General features: G+C 41.8%; 1 protein-coding gene across 2 annotated transcripts in view; it reads right to left on the bottom strand.

Moving 5' to 3' along the window:
• Nucleotides 1–17967, bottom strand: part of LMF1 (lipase maturation factor 1) — a 315025-nt gene that overhangs the window by 213924 nt on the left and 83134 nt on the right. For both annotated transcript variants that reach the window (XM_067534103.1, XM_067534102.1), the window contains one exon: nt 8277–8425. In XM_067534103.1, the coding sequence (XP_067390204.1) occupies nt 8277–8425 (149 nt within the window). The remainder of the gene's footprint in view (nt 1–8276; nt 8426–17967) is intronic.

The following is a 17967-nucleotide window of genomic DNA, read 5'->3' as shown; positions in this document are numbered from 1 at the left end:
CCAGGGATATCTGTGCAGCAGCCTCATGTCCCTCTGCCCCCGAACCTCCCTTAGAAGCAGGTTCAGCAGCACAGAGGGGGTCAACGGAACAGGTAACAGAGTCAGTCCTAGATGAGTCCTCATAGGGATAGAATGGAGGGGGGTAGGCCCCTCAGTTCTTCCCTCTCACTAACTCACACAGACCTCTGCCTTGCACTCAGCACCTCCCATGGCCCAGGTCTGCTCCCCAGGGCGCTCACTGCAGGTCTGGGCCAAGAGAAATCAGCCAACTTCAGCACTATCTCATTCTGCGTAGAAAGGTGGGGTCGCTCATTCAAACATCCTGGCCCTTATCAGCCCTCCTGTAAATATAAGAGTTTGATCCTGACCATCCAGCTCTTTATGGGTTTCCCTCATTACTGTTCATAACGTGAAGGCACAGTCACAAACCCATGGCACAGAGCCGCTAACAAGGTAATGCTCTTGGCTGGGATCCAGCACACCTGCTACAAGGAAAAGACTCGACCACGTATGGTAATTTATCTAAATTGCACAGTGTGTGAGTTACCCAAAGTCAATCACAAAAGGAGAAATACGAAGACTGCCCAAGGGAACTCCACTTGCTGGGAAGATGAGGTTTTACAAGGAAGTTTTATCTTGCTCGGCTAGAGGAATAGGTGAATAACCAAAGAGGAAATTCTAACGTGAATTTTTTGTAACCTATAATCTCCTCCAATCCCACCCCTGGGAAACCTTCCTTCAATCCATGTTTGTGCATATGTTTCAGCTCCTGCCTGGATTAGAGCAGAAAGCAAAGATTGCGTTGGAACAGGTGCACATGTGGTCTGAGGGGAAACTTTGGTTTCATGTGTTAAACTTGCTTTCCAGTGCCTGTCAGCCTCATTATCCCAGCCCAGAAGGAAACATACATATGTGTGGGCACTGAGACATTAAAGGTATCATCAATCACTGATTTCCACTTGCTTGGATTAGATCCTTCTTTTAATGACCTTTCCATCTTTTGCTCTAAGATGCCTGCTACTTATATATCAACAAGCAAGACATATGAAGTCACTCCAGGGGCAACCTCTATTTTGCTCAGCACTCTCTTTAAAGCTAACTGGAGAGTTATTACTCTCTAGATGACCGCGAGAAACAGCACTGAGATAATTCAGCGATATCAAAGAGCACGTAGCTTTTTCATGATGCGTTATATCAAATGTGTCAAATAATGCAAAATACATTATACGATTAATAAGAAAGGGGCAGAGCATTAACAGAACCAGACTTCCATTTTAAAAGAAAAATGGGAAACACCCTTGGCGATAAGATACAATTTGCCTGCAATTCCCATGCCATTGACTCTGTCAAGCTTTTTTAAAGGCCAGGTAACAGGAATTTGAGAGGTTGGATGCATTAAGGCCTGTGAAAAGGGGTTACAATCAGAGCCCAGGAAAGAGCTTTGAGATTCTGTACATATAAAAAAGGCCAGATCTTCTAGATGCCAAAGAGGAAAGATTGTCTATCCTTTAGACTCCAATGTATTGGGGTTGGGTCCAGTATTTATATTCATGCACTGCAGAGTGCCTCACATACTATTGGCACTAAGCAAATATTCATGCCCCCGTGCCCCAAATCCTTTTGTTCAAAGATCACTGTTCTAAGAAGTTCTAAGAATTATTCCAAGATCATCAGCTTGGCTTCTGAAGGGTTAAAAGCCTCCCTGAATACCTTCAGAAAGAGTCTCTCTCAGACTGAAGCATTTGTTTAAATTACGTTCTCGACATAAAGACGAATAGGCTTGGCAGAATTCAATTTTTTTAAAATAATTTCAATGCACAATAGCGACGTTTATTTTTAAGGTATTTTTGTTTGGTTTTATTTAAAAAAAAGATGTATATTGATTTAAATTTTCACAGTTGCAGGAAATTACGGGGCGGCCAGGCTATTACTGACAGACACTGAGTTTCAAAAAGTGAGAGTTTTATACCTGTTAAAACACAAATTGTCAACATCACATCTCAAAATATAACAAGGGAATATCCGTAAATCAACAAATCAAACCTGTTTTTTACTATGCATTCACTAGTCCACTGGTAACAAGCCTAGTTCAGAAGTCTAAATCACTGGATTTTGACTCTAGTGAGTTCTCAAGCAGCATTTTTTTTTATTTGGCCTATCTGTACATTTTTATTATTATTGATTAAAATATTTTCTCATCGATTTGTGTGTGTACGGCGAAATCTACATTTCCAGATAACTAAAAATCTAATCTTTCCAAGCCTGGAGATAGAGCATTATTTCTTAGGGCCTATTCCAAGTACGAGCAGTAGCATCTCCAATGTGAAATACAATAAGACTAGTACAAAGCAGGTAAGGAGCTGTGACCTGTTGTGGATAGCGTAACAATTACAACTTCCAAGATGCCTTTATGGAGGAATTTTTCTTAGAACCTTTATGCCAGTTTATGTATCTCTGCTATCAATCATTCTGGGGGCTTACACCTAACAATTTTAATCAGTCTTCAGAAACGCTTGGTTTACACTCAAATTCCTTATTGCATCAGGATTATTTAGGCAGTAAATATGCTCATACACAAACATGTACTTTGCAGGTCTTTATTGTAGCCAAATGCTGATGGCCATTCAAGTTGATGAACCTTTTTCAGGAAGTCAGAGAGAGATAGCAAAGGCTCTGCCAAAAACACTTCTTGGCATTTCCTTTTCGTTTGTTTTCCATTGTTCTAGCCTCTCACGCTCCACAGTGACACAGCTGCATGGAATGTATTGAACAAGGCATGTTATAGCCCCAGTGCCATCTTAACCCAACCACTAGGAGAACTTCTGCACCCACCGATGTCTCAGAGCCACTGAAATAGCTCCTATACCACTCCTAGACCTTGGAAGAGGTATGGCTAGGGAAAAGGAGCATGGGCTGACTGCTGATTTGGCCCCTGGGGACCATAGTTTACAGCAGTACTGGGTAGGACTCGACAGACCGCTCTACAGAGTTCCACCTTGTCAAGCCCAGAACTAGGTTTGGCCTCTGACAGCCATTCCTCAGTTCCTCCATGCTGCAATGGAAACACGATTTTTCCTTAGAAGTATTTTGATTTTCTATTAGCCTCCCTCCAACATAAGGAACACATCATTGGCCGCTACAGAATAACAGCTGGAGGGCCTTGTATACCATACCAGTCACACTCAAGTTTTCTGCAGCAAGAAAACTCTCACCCCACAGCCCCAGAGTCATGAAACATACAGGCTGCATTTGACCGGTTAAAGGACAAAGAGATGAAGCAACAAGGCCCAATCCTGTTAGCTGCTAAATGGTCTCAGTGCCCATCAATTCACCTTGCAGGAGACACTCAGCACCTCAAGAGACTGGCACCTTTGATGCCATGGACAGATATGCAGCACCCAAAAATTTCATTAAAGGTCAGTCAGCACCATGTTATTGCACTTACTACACTTTAATAGCGTAGACCGCGGCTGCCTGCGCCAGACTAATGAGTAAACCATGCTGGTCAGCTACTAAAGTAGTTATCGTTCTATGTTTATAAAGGAGAGTACAGGAAATTTAATTTGTAATAAAACTTGGATGGATATTTATAGCAGGTTGGGAGCCTTCATCCCAATTTCCCAAATGGTTGCTTAACATACCTAAAACTCTTCTAAAAATCACACTCCAGTGCTGGAGACTGTATTTCATCTTTAGTCCTGCTCTGAACATGCGCAAATCCTCCACTGCCCAGACACCCGCTATCCCTGAAAGTCTTATCTTCTCCAAGCCATCTAAGAGAATCCGAGACACAACTCCCACTCACATTAATGGGGAGTGGTAGCAGGGACCTTCCAAATACATGAGGTTGGGCTCCCTGGGGCTCCTTTGGGGAGGGGGGGGGGGAAACAGTACAAAAAAAAACTTGATTGTGATGCTCTTGTAAGTTTTTGAAAATCTTAACCTCTTCCAATTTACAACCAAACAGTGCCAATGCAACGCAACAGACAGTGTGGTATTTTCTAGCGCCACAACTATTTTTAACAGCAGAGGGTTCAAACTTACTTTTTCCCAAGCTTTATTAATGGTGCATAGCTTTTATCCAGTGCAAATCTTGGTTCTGCAGCCCTTCTTCTGGCTAAACTCCTAGCGACTGCTCAACTTGGGCTAGGAGAAGTTTGCAAGACGGGTTCCTGTATTGGTATTCTAAGCTACCATTAAAATTTTTTTTTGAAATAATCATTTTCACCAGAAATTAAACGTGTTCAGCTTTTTCTTTACATGGGCCCCAATTTCCTCCTTGGCCAAAAGGAAGGCTGTCAAGATACAAGATTTTCCAGGATGAGGGATGCTAAATGGAAGACTGCGGAGGGTACTCGCTACCTTTACCACATCGTCCCTTCAAAAAAAAAAACCAAAAACAGTGATACAAAGAAGTCTCTGAAAAGAGAACTGGGGAAAGGCAAAGCTGCAGTTAAATATGTCAGTATCTCAAACTAGTGAGGCGTTTGGGTGGCTAGAAATCTTGTGAGAACATGCTGTCAATGATCTCTCTCTCAGCAACTCTGACCTGAACAAAACTTACAATGCAGTAGTTTATTGTTCTTCAGACACTGCCAGAACAATAAAGTTCAGTGGGTACATGTGAGTGAAAAATAGTCATGGACAGGATAGTTAACGGAATTTTTTTTTTTTTAAATCCCAAAGAGGCTCCTTTTGAGTTTGGTTTGGGTAAAGGTACTACATGGTTACAGTTTTATCTGAACTGGTTTGCCCCGTCTAACGTGGCACAGGAAAACTGCTGCATATTGCAGAAGTTAAAGGGTGGTAATTGTTTTTACACTTGCTTCCTATATGGGGTTGGTGAGCGAATACCAGGTCCAGCAAAGAAAGAGTCATGTCCAGACCTTGGAGAAAGAAAACACCAAACTTGATTTAAAGTTCCGAATTGGCAAGCACATATGCACATGTGTGTGTTTTTTTGGTTTGCTCTCTGGTTACTCCCCCCCGCTAAAAGTCTAGCGTCTCTCATTATACAGACAAATGATTCCAAGTTTTCTTCACATCTTTAACTGATTTGACAGCCATTCGTGTATTCCTCGCAGTCTTGGACGCTGGCGACAGAAAATAACCACTCTGGATCATTTTAGTTTTATGAGAAAAATAAATTTCTCAAGGTCCTTGTGTGGGTTGATGGAAATTTAACAAATAACTTTAGTCTCTGCTCCCAAATTCAAATCTATTTTCACCAACTGACTGACCTGTGAACCACCTCCCTCTTGATTCATTTCAAAGGTTTCTTTACACGGGAATTTTCTCAGCAGGAAGCCACAGAACAAACTTAGACCAGAGAGAAGTTTTGTTACAAGCTTTTGAAAAGAGAGGCGAGAATGCAAAAAAAAAGAAAACAAAACAGGCAGTCCGCTGTTAAACCCGATTAAAACAAAAATATCATCCACTGAAGAAACTTCCAATCCCATGTTCCACTTAGCTAAGGCTCTTCCCACTTGGAAAAAAAAATCATGATTTCTGCAGGTCTGAACTGGAGTAGGTTTTGGAATGAAACAAACTTAAATAGTTACACTGCCGTTCCATTTTTGCATCTTGTTACGAGTTCCTAAATCACAAAGGGATGGGGAAAAGCTCTGCTGCACAAATCACCGATATCTGCAATGAAGGTCACCACCTCCGACACTCAAGAGCCATCAGGGTCAGTTCAAACAAATCCGAGGCCCCCATGCAGCACCATGTGACTGGGCCCCTTCGCTTCAAGGGTTATGATTCACTCTCCAATCTCCCTTCCCCCCTCCCCCCCCCCCCCAGTTTCATATGCTATGGGAGCTTTGGGGAGGAGAGCAGAAGGGCGAGTTTCCTGGAGGAGAACAGTTCATTTGCCCAGAACTAGTGTGTGTGTTTGTGGAGGGAGTTAAGGGAAGAGAGGGTCTCTCAAACAGAAGGGGGTGAGGGGATGATCTATGAAAATACACAGATGAGCCATAGTAAAGAGGGGAGACTTTATGAGTCCCCTGGGAGCTTAAGTCATCGCCACAAGGTAGTTCATACGTCACAGTACAGAGCAAAAAGCTGGACAGTAAACATGATTGTAGCATTTCAGCCTGGACCTGAGCAGATGGGACCTCTGTGCCCTAGAGGCCTGTTGCAATGTCCTGCCAGCAGCTCTGAGTGCCTTCCTTTGCTCCAGAACGCTGACATTCCAGCAGAGCTTATGCACAATTAGTTACAAACTCATGGCTAGTTAAGGATAGGTAATTTATCGATGCTACTTCCTCCTTTTCCCTTCCACAATCTGGGAGACAGTGTTCTAACTTCTGCTTGCATTTCAGACTTCATTGTTAATGCCAGTTTTCCAGAGTCAGTAGGAAAACCACCAGTTCCTTTTCACCCTCTCTCTTATCTATCAGCGATCTCACTGATAGTCATTCCAGTCATTTTTCTGATAGCATTTCTCCCATCTGTCACCAGCTGGAAGACTCCATGCAACAGATTCTGTGAGATTGCCATCATGTTTTCATCTACCTACCTAGGTACGTTCAAGCCAGAATATCTTCTTTGTCGTGCAAGTACTGAATCTTTGTTCAGCCCAGCACAGAGATCTTTACATTCGCTTTGTCTTTCCCATCTGATCTCAGGCACTGCCAAATTAGACTTCAAAGCTTTTCAGTCTACAAAAGCCAGCTTTCTTAAGAGCCCAAATTTCCATCCTTTAAAGTATAGTTGAGATTACACATGCATCAAATAGCCTTAACTTTGAGAAAAGATGGTTTTTAAAGCAGTGTTGAAGTTGCTCTTGGTGCCAATGTCTATGCTTATCCATCTTTTAATTTATTTATACACTACTATATATAAAAAGAGAGACTGATTTCTCAAAATGGAGATTATCTTGTATGTTCAAAGCCTAATAGTGAATAATGACATAATTTATGTTTACATAGCATTTTTCAACCAGAAGGTTCTCAAGGCACTTGAGAGGCATTACAAACATGACTTAATCCTATGCAGTTTAAATCCTTTCTCAGTTGAGCAGTCCATTCTCAAGACATAGTTGCCTTAAAGTCTATAGGATTACTCATGCCAGTAAAGGTTTCCAGAATCAGGCCTCCATCAGGAGGAATCAATTTGCCCAACAATAAACGTCAGTAATTTGAATAACACTTTAGGGAAAGAAATTAATAGGATTTCAATGTATAGTGGGGTTTTAGCAAAACACACACAAAACATATTGTAACTTTTTTAAACCAAATTTGTTGACTTGCTTTGAGCTGGAAAGTCTCATTTAGCTGCAACAAACATACAGTGTGTATTTCCCAACACAATAACACGTCTGCAAAATTCACCACTATGAACATTGTTATACTTCCTTCAAGTACTTCCTCCACTAGGCCTAAAGCAAACATATGGCCTTGGATTCTTTAAGTCAGGAGGTGAAGAGTTTAACAACTCCATATTGCCTACATTTTGATATCGGTTTCAGGCACCCTTGAACTTTAGGGTGGGAGAAGGTTTTCAGAAGCTGAATACAAATGGGGTCCCAAAATGTGCTACCTGGCCCCAGGCTCATTCTTGGGCTAAGATCTAAGACTGCCGGGGTGTCCAAAATTCTGTTTCAGCTCCAAATGTTGTCCCATGCCCCAACTTTAATTTTAATAAAAGAAGCATCAGTTGCTGATGGGTTCTTTTGCTTTCAAGATGCTTGGGAATCTCTACTGGGAGTGGACAGCGTGCAGCAATTGCTACATTTGACGACATAGAGCCTCAAGAGTAAGATTTCAATAAGGTATGCAAAGAACCTGGGGTTCAGCTACTGCTTGGGGATTTCACACTGGGATTCTCAGCCAACGTGCTGAAAAGCACATCTCGGAATCTTCAGTTTCAGTTTACAAAATATTTTTAAAGGACAAGCTTTTTCAAAGCTAACGATTTCCCTCCCTCTCCCCCCACCCCGTTAAAATTGTAATAGCAGTGGTAAAATGTTAATGCACATTCCTAGTCCTATATCTGCTGATCTCATTAAAGGCAGACACCAATAACAAGCTGAAAGATTCAATGAAACAGAACACCAAATAGTTCCTCCTGCATTCTCCTTGGTTAGAACCAGAGACCATCCTAAACTACAGAACATAAAAAAATATTATACCAGTTATAGGAAACAAGCGGGTTTCTGCCAGGATTTATGCATTTAGAATTAGCTTCTCTAATAAAATTTAAAGAGATAATCTTCTTTTGCTAATATGATCTCAGAAGTCTGCCGAAGCACAAGCGCTTATAGTTCCACTTACCGCTCCAAGCATGATTCTGAAAATGAGCCATCGAAATCCCCAGATGACAATTCGAGAAGGTGGAGAGTAGCTAGGTAACCGGGAGAGAGTCCAGAGTGGGCATAGGAATATTCCTAAAAACCCCGTTTCCAGAAGCTGAGATTCCCAACCTAAAGTGCCGCCACACACACAGGAAATAAAAGAAAAGGTTTGCTATTAATTACCCTTCAAGGAATGTTAAGCATCAGAGATGCAGAATATATGAATCCTATGAAATTACCAATTTAACCTGATGATCCTTAGTTATTCAACTCTCTCTCTGAACACACGTCACATGCAGATGGAATTGAAGTTACATACAATTAAAATTGTTACAGGGGCAGTGCAAACTTAAAAACAATCAAAGCACACTTCTGATTGAAAGTGTTACCAATTAACATTTCTATGCCATCTATGACTGTAACTGAAAGGGACTGGAGAAAAACCTCCATTCTCTATTGTTTCAATTTGTTTCTATTACTGCCCCATGCACATTTTGTGGGTATTTAGCGTCGCTATTTTCCCTTTGTAGCTAAGACTGTCAAAATGCTGCCTTGTATGTGGGTTTTTCACAAGTGAGAGAGAAATTTTTTTTTAAAAACATAGGCAAATATGATTACAAAACCATAGGAACTGGCAGGAAAATCTGAGAACAGTAATCCCTGCCATCATTTATCTCTATAAATTTCAAATTGGTTGTGCCCCTTTAAAATATGAATTCACACAGAGAAATGCCACAGTCTCTAATTTATTTGGGAAGGAAAAACAAAAGAGGGAAAACAGTATGCTGAAGATATTGTAGCAGCTGACCGCTGGGGGAAAAAAAAAGTCAGTTTACCAGAGTACTACAGTCTAAAACAATCTCAGCTTCACAATATATAATGCTTTACAAGTTTAGCAAATGTATGTAAAATTTATGTCCTGCCCTGTATGTTTCAAAGTCTAGTTCCCAGGGACTCTGCAGTTCAAAATGTGCGTTTAATTGGATTTATTTGCAATCGTTTCGGTTGCTACATTCTTGTTCGGACAAATTCCGATTCAAGAATCAAAAGGTTTCTCAGCATTGTCCTGGCCAGAGCCCATCTCAAATGTCTGCAACACCTAGCTAATTAATTAGGTTAGAACAAAGGATCTCACCTTTCCCCTCTAATACATGTATAGAGAAGACCCCCTGTTATCGAGGCATACCAACAGAGGCTCGGCGCATTTATTCATACTGCCCTCTACTGGCTGGGGCAGGCAGAGATCACCTTTAGCTCTGTCGATAGGGCCCCAAAGACGTCATCTGAAAATTGGGGCCGAGGAGAAGACTGTGCATGAGCAAATTCCTTACTTCGGTGCCCAATTAAGGACTTTGGTTTTTGCAAACACGATTTTAGAAACTCATTTGAAAGGCTGGCCTGAAATCTGCTTCTTGCTCACACTCTGCTATTGCTTAAAACCCACAAAATTTGCTAAACGCACGTAGAAGACTCTTCTCACTGAATGCTAGGCCCCTGACATCATGAGCCACATTATCCTCAGCAGGCATACATGGCAGTGTTCCCATTGACTTTAATGGAGCTGCGCCAGTTGACACCCAGCGAGCACCCAGCCCTCTCTTCAAGACAACATGATCAAAAATCTCATTCAGGCTTAGGCATCGTCAATTCCCGTATAAAACTTCCAAGGTTGGGTTTCTGAACCATAAGGAAAAATCTTTCTTTAACCACAGCGCTATGAATAAAGGCTGAAGGGTCCAATTCTTCCTTTGTGCCGCTTTTACTCTACTGGCCCAATTCCGGATTTACACCAGTATAATGGAGCTCAAAAATCCATTCTTGTAACCACACCGTGAACCTGTTACCTAAGTGATTTTATATATTGGAGACGTTCAGACAGACCCTCCTTTATGCAAATCTGGATTTTGCATTCTGTTTTTGCAATGTACCCAGTATAAATATTGAAATGATTATTCAGAAAGAGCAGGAATAACACAGCCATTATGTGTTGACAGATGAAGTCATATTCTACTGGATCTTATGCCAGTGAGCAAAGGACACTATTAAGTAACAATATATCAATGCAAGAACCAAAGTAAAGTCTGTCTAGTAGTTTTACCCTGAATCACAAATATATTTTTATTTGAAAGTGTGATATAGTTCTACACTGAAGCTACACAGAAGTATGCTAAATGACTAAGCCAAAGCAACTTTTTCTTGTGCCAGTGTACCTCAGACTGTGAATATAAAACAAACCATGGTGTTATGAAAATAAAGGTCCACATCCATTTACTCCTTTACCTCGAACACATGCCTTGTTATGCATGATAAAACAATGGTCGGTCATCTCTTTAGATCACGCAGATTTAGGGATCTGTGCAGCGATGGACTTCTATGGATGCCGGCTCCACAGCAGATCCGAGCTATTTAGTAAAGTCAGCGTGAAGCTGTGTATGGGGCAAAGACTGAAGAGCCCTGGGTACTATTCCTGGATCTGCTACTGCCTTGTCTGACTTTGAGGAAATCACCGAATCCCTACAGGTATGTCTTGAAGGGCCAAACAGGTGTGTTTTTCAATAATGTTAACTCAGTCAAGTTAGCTTATTGCTACTGAAAAGGTTGCTCTCCCCTCCAGGCTATAACATGGCCATCTAACATGGCTTCAAACATATTACCTAGGGCTACTCAGGACGGGGGGGAAATGGGGCAGTTTGCCCTCAGCTTCCGCCTTTTCAAGAAGGCCCCCAAACAGACTGTTGCTGCAACCTGGTGCCCGGCATCACAGCACCACTCGCTGAAATTTGGCCCAGAAGCACCACCATCATGACAGAAGGGTAGCCAGGCCAAGCCGGAATGGTGTTGTGACCCCATGTGCCAGGTCACCACACCCGAAGCAGGGAGCCAGGCCCTGCACTCAGTTTCAGATTTTGTCCTGGCCCCCAAAAACCTCTCTGCAGCCTGGACGTTCGGCTGCATCTTAATGAGCATTCAGAGGGGTTTTAAATCAGGTCTCAACAAGGCCTGTGTCCCTTGGTTTCCCCATCTTTAAAAAGGAGAGAAATACTTACTCACCTATGAAACATCTGTGAGTGAACAAGAGTGGAGGCTGCTTTCTGCCGGAGAGGACCCTCCACTGTACTGGTGACAAACCTCAAGTTTACTATGATTGCACATGTATATAACAGTGACTCATCAGAGTTAAGAGCCCACAACTGTGGGTGCTGTACAGACATGAGAGCTATAACAACTCTGGATATTCTTGTTGTTCATTTCAAATAACAAATGGGCTGGAAAGTTTTAAATCTACCCATGCAGAAGGTCGGGGATTGGGGATTTTAAATAGTTCATTTTAAAAAGCTTTGTAATTCCACCTCTGACATGACAGAATATGAACAAGCTAACAGGATAAGTCAATGGGAGCAGTAGCTTTACAAGATTCACGAGGGAAACACATTTAGCGCTAAATTGCGCCTGCCTGGCTGCACCATAGATGACACTGGACCCCTGGGGGAGGACCAGGCATAACTTGACTAGCTGCCCAGGGAAATGCCAGGGAAGAGCTGGGTGGCACTTGCTGGCAGTGCCGGCGATCCCACAAGGATTTATTGCAGGGCACAGTGAGAACAATGCTATGGAAATGCCCGTCATGCAGACTGGGACTGCCATGCCAGGAAAAGCGTTGACTAATCCTGTGGCACAACGTCCCTACAGACGATAGTATCTCTCTCAAAAGGTGTAATGCCTCCATTTGGGAAGAGGTCCCCACCCACCCACCCACTCACATGACTATAGGCTTCATTAGAGTTTCACAACACTGGTAAATATGTCAAGAAAGTGAATAGAGCACCAAAATCTGCTCCCGGTTACATCAGTGTGAATCTGGAGTAACTCCCTTAAAGACAGTGATGTTGTAGATTTATAGCCGTGTGAGCAGAAATCGGTGCATAATCTTTAGCCAGGCTTCTTCCCTTCACCTTTCGTTAGACAGGTAAATAAGGCATCTGTTGTTGAAATTATTATTTCTAGCTCTGGTGAGCTGCCAGATTGCAGATCAGGTCGAGGTGATTAAAATTCAGGATTTGGCAAAGGAGCAAAAAGTTAATGCTGAATTCACTATAAAATAATCATAATAATCACAGGAACCGCGTTTTGTTCCTACATATAATGATTTTTAAATGATTGAGCTATGAATAGTTATTAAAAAAATCCCTTTCTATTTCCATATATCCTGTGGTTTCTAGGAGAGATACTGAACTGCCAAAATAAGTGCTTCTGTGGAAAGAAGTGAAGTATATTGTTATAAAAGCAGCTGCAGCAGAAAAGCAATGGCTAATGCAGAATGTGAAAGGTTAATTGTTACTAAACCCAGCAACAAATAGCAGTTATGGGTCTAACTGGCACCAAAATGGTAGTATATCTCGTTAGCTTCAGCCTGCACAAGAATCCCACTGTTATCAGCGTTTTCATATGTTAATCACCACGCTCCCTTGCAGACATACCCACAGACCCAACGTGTATAGTGTAAGAGGGCATAAGACTTTACGTTTCTAAATGGCCTTTAGATCTTTTAGTATACACTTTCTTTCACGCAGTAATGTAACATTTTACCAGACAGCGCAAAAAGGAAGATCACGTAGCGTACCAGTCACTAAAACGGTAGGGGAAGCTGCACTGAATCAAATAATAATTCAATGTCATGTATTTCTTGTGGATTATGCATTTGGTGATACATACAAAGACAGAAAGGAAGTCGAAGCCGTCCTGGTGTGCAGCTAGCCCCAAAAGTGTGTCAATACACCCTGCACCTGTGTTTCTTGTTCCAAAGCTACAAGTTTGAATCCTGGCACCACCATCTGAGTACAATTCCAAACAGTATAATCTGGTCTGAAACATGCCAGAAAGGGAGATGGCTCACCAGTGCAAACGGAGGGAGAGACCTCTTATTGATGAACAAGAGCCAAGTAAACAACGCTCCCCCTCTTCCACCCCCCGACAGCTGTTGTTAGAAAACTCTTAAATTACCCATTGCTGACAACGGGTGTTGGCAACGGGTGCAGCTGAGCCGGCGTTGAACACGGTTTAAGAACAAGTGCACCCAAGGACAAACAGCGGTCAGCACCATTTCAGACGCTTTCATTCAAACCTGCTCAGTTTGCCATTAAAATTGTGTTCCGCTCCGGTTGATCTGCACCCGTGGGTAGCAATGGATAATTTTGCTGGTGCAAACAGAGCTTCGGTGTCGCACTGTACTTGCCATGATTGGATATTAAGATCAGCAGCACTGGGGCATTCGATCCCACTCACCAGCCTTAAACTGCTCACTGCAGGTAAGGGAATATTGTAAGGTGTGTGCGGTAGGACTATGGCTCCGGTTCTCACTGTGTTCTCCTCCACATTGTGACATTACCAGCACTCTACCCTCTGGGCTGGACCTTACCCATCTCACTCATCTCTGGCGGAAGCTTTCTACTCCTTCCTTGTGTCAATGCTGCTTTGGCATGAAGCAATGCTTTCCACGTGGTCCTCTTCTCTCCTCCATTTAGCTTTCCCTGCTCGTGCCAGCCTTGCACCTCACATCTTTAAGGATGGCATCCAAGTTTGCTCCCTCCTCTATCCTCTCTCCATATTGGATTTGTTCTTCCTTGGCCGCTGCATGATTCCCTGCGACCAAAATGTCCCGTAGGCTGAAGTCCTCCTGGTTAAAACAGGAATTTCATCCCACGTCTTTGACTTCATTGTCTCTTGCCTTAACTTTGCGGCAAAAACCATAAATCTTTGGACTCTAAATATTAAATTTCCCTTTCCATTTTATTTTGCACTTCATTTGCTCATGGCCACCTCTGAACACTGCCGGAAGCTGCCTTGAACTTGCCTCCCCTGAAGCTCTAGTTCATAGTCTAATCCATTCCTGCTTCAGTTGCTTCATTTCCCTCTTCTATGATCTTCCTGAATTCCTACCTGCACTGCCCCCATGCACCTTTTAGCTTCTCTCTCCAAGCCAGGAAGACGCTTATCCCGTCTAAACTTCAGCTTAAAACTAAAGATGGTTCTGACCCTAAAAACCCAGACTGAACCACTCTTATGCTTAGGGAAAGAACAGATCTAAATTTGAACTGCATGGCTTGGGCTCAATCTACTTATAACCTGCCCTTCCTCTTTAGTGTATGCTTGGCTCTGCCCAGAACACATTTAATTATGTATACAGTAGCATCAAAAACGATGAAGTATGGTAGGGTCGACCAAGACCTATGCACTTCATTCTTCACTTTTAGAAACCAGCAGCTAAGCCACACAGACATTGAAAACAAGAATCACACTCTTTTAAAGCTCACAACTGAAGCTATAAATACAGAAGAGTGTAAAAGGGGGAACTTCTGTTCTATCTCAGACTCACTTACTGTAAACTGATAGCGCAAAGCAAGATTATGAGATCCATCAACAGAACCCTCACAAACGGCTTCCATTTCTCCAAACTGCTGACTTTATGAGCAGTTGTTCACATCTACATCTGAAAACCTCCATCAGTCAAACTAAGAACTCAAATCACTTGCCATCTTAAAAAGGGTACGAGGCTGCTACCAAATGGCCATAGAGTTATGTTGCCTAGAGTGGAATCTTGCTGTATTCAGAGACTACCCATCCTCTTCAGTGCTCCTTCCCTGACCTACATGGTCCAGATGTATTGTGATGCCTACAAGAAATCAGCCAATTAATGAAGTCTAAAGTAGAGGGTCTGTTAAGCATAGTTGATCTTTAAAATGAATTTTTTAATTATATCCTTCTCCACCATCCTTCATTTATTTCTTGTCAGACTTTGAGTTCTTTGACGCAAGAGCAGGGGCAGTATTGGGATGTGCAAAGCCGTCTAAAGCTATGTCTACACTTAAAACGCTACAGTGTAGACACTGGTTTCAGAGATGGGAAGGGTTCTCCCACTGCTGTAGTTAAATCCACCACCCCATGAGGCAGTAGCTAGGTCAACGGAAGAATTCCTCCATCGACATAGCACGGTTGAGGCCGGGGATTAGGTCAGTCTAGCAATGTATCTCCGGGGGTGTGGATTTTTCACATGACTGAGAGATGTCACTATACCAATGTAACTTTTCAGTGTAAACCAGTCCTAAGGCAGTTAGGTGCTCAGCTCTCATTAAATTACAATGGAAATTAGGTATCTAACTCTTACTGCCCCTTTGAAAATCCAAGCTTAAATATTTGCATGCACACTGAAGGCACTAGTGTAATACAAGTAATCGCTGATCAATAAGAACCTTGTCAATTTCTGGGGGGAAAAAAATGCTCTCTTGCTATTGTCAAGTTTACAGTTTAAGCGACATACATGATAAATACCTTCTTTTTTAAAAAAGGTAATATTTACATGGCAAACTAAAGAATAAAAAACTAGGAACAAGACACTGATCTAAATACCAGCAGCAAATGGGGAGCAAGAAAATGAAGTTGTCAGCCATTAGTAACGCTAATTTATCATGTAAATTAATACTGTGCAATCCAAGCATTTTAGGAAAGAAATCCAGGCCTCCTTAAGTCAGTTCAATTTTAAACAAGTGACAACAAACGCCACTAATCCCACAATATTTAGAAACATTCAGGGTCTCTTACACGTGAAACTCAAGTCCCCAAATTGTGTGCCGACGTATACTTGTTGTCTTGCGTTCCATGTTAGGGCTAAAACCTCAGTCTCACCTCAGCACAGCGATCCCTCAGGCCCCCGGTGCATACTGATACTTCTGGGAACGAAAGGGTTGCATTGTTGACCCACCTGCTCCTGTTTGCTTCGGTTGGATCTAGTCAAATTTCAGCAGCTGCATAGCTAGCACAGTGAACGCCATTGTTATCTCCTCGGCACGGCGGGGATGGATCCAAATTGAAAAAAATAAATAAAATCAAGTGAGCTGCCAATGGCATGGATTTCAGTGACTGCACTTGCCTCGCACGCGTTGAAAATGTCTGTAAAACACTCCTGACTCGTTGCAACCAAGTAAGTAGTTTTGCACTTTCTGAAAGACCTATTTGGGGAAAAGAGCATTGAAGGGATTTTTCCCCCCCTTCCCACTTTTGTTTTCTCTGCTTTATGAAGAGATTTTTCTTTTCCAAAATTATATACAACTGCTTGTCCGTAAGTATCAACTCTCTGGTAGGAATCTAGCTTGCTTTAACAGATCTCCAGAGCTAAAAACATTTGCTGCTTGAAACGAGAACCACTTAGTGCCTGGACATGTGCAATTTTTCATGAAAAACCATATACTTTGGCAGGAACATCTGACATACTGTAGAAAACATTACAGGTACTTAGTGTATAAAATGTCAATTTGGGATGAATAGTCTCCGGAACGGTCTGAAGCAATGTCATTAAGGCTCCCTATAGAGGGTATTATTTCTAATGGAATATAGATTATACGGTGTTATATCATTAAGGCTTCCCATTTTCGGCTTTATATTGTTATTTACCAATAAATGACTGATGAGAAAAACAGCAGAGTTATCGGCAACTATGAACCTAAAACATAGATCAGTGGATATACAGCAAGGCAATTCTGAAAATTTCCCATGCAACCCTTGGAATCGGTACATTCAGCTTTCTTTTGGACCTAGTCCATTTTATGAGGCACAACATCGGTCCAGTGGCATGGAATGGCCAATGGGGGGCAGGTGGAAAGAACAGGGCTGGGAGAAGACACTGAAGCTGCACAAACAACAGCTGAGAAAATTACAGCCTGATCCAAAGCCCAGTAATGACTACAGAAAGATTTCCACTACTACAATGAGCATTGCATCAAGTCCTTATTTACCTCCACTATGATAATTTCTTTAAATGGGGAGGGAGATCCTTTGGGATTTATTTTTACAGACAGACAGATATATGAATGACAAAGATCTAATTATATTATACATAATTAAGTTATTTTTAAAGTGATGTATCCATAACATAAGCCTGGAATCTACATAGAACAATTAAATTAAGGCAGGAATTGTCTCTTCATTTGTGTTTACACAGACCGGAGTATAAAGGGCCCCTCACCACCCAAATCCTTGCTGGGTCTTTTGGATGCTACCATAAAAACCAGAGCTAATCAAACACATGTTTTTCTCCACACAAAGAATTTTGAATGGCAAGTTTTGTTTAAAATATTTTATTCTTTCCCCCAAGGAAAACTTTAAAACAAAACAAAAACTCTCAATTCAAATTACAAATTTTATTTCCGTTTTTGAAAACTGAAATGAAAAAATCCAAGTCAAAATTAAAGGAAATTTCCCATTTGCAAAGAAACTCCATTTTTGTGGGAAAATTTCTCAGGCAAAAAAAAAATGTCAATCATCTGTAACAGCAAGAAAGCTCCGAAGAGTTTATTTGTATTTTCTCACTTTCCTTCCTAATGCATGAGACAAGGTATACTGGTATGCTACTGTCTGATTTTGTACATATGTATACATACATAACAATGTGTGTATATAGGATATATACACATGCACACACGTGTATATATATATAGTATACAAATGTACTTCAGAGATTTCTCCTTTTCAAACAGTACATGCAAGAACTGTGAAACAGAAAGTGCAGCTATCTTCCCATGAATATTAGGCCATGTCTATACCACTGACTTTGGTCGATGCAAATTATGTCGGCATGAAGCCGCTGCAGTTAGTACATCACTGATGCATTCTTGGCTCCT

This window comes from Emydura macquarii, unplaced genomic scaffold (assembly GCF_026122565.2).
Source record: "Emydura macquarii macquarii isolate MOO-44397 ecotype Brisbane River unplaced genomic scaffold, CSIRO-AGI_Emac_v2 contig_3390, whole genome shotgun sequence".
Lineage (NCBI taxonomy): Eukaryota > Metazoa > Chordata > Testudines > Chelidae > Emydura > Emydura macquarii.
Note: the sequence above shows the minus strand (reverse complement) of the source record. Positions and strands in the feature narration are given on the sequence as shown.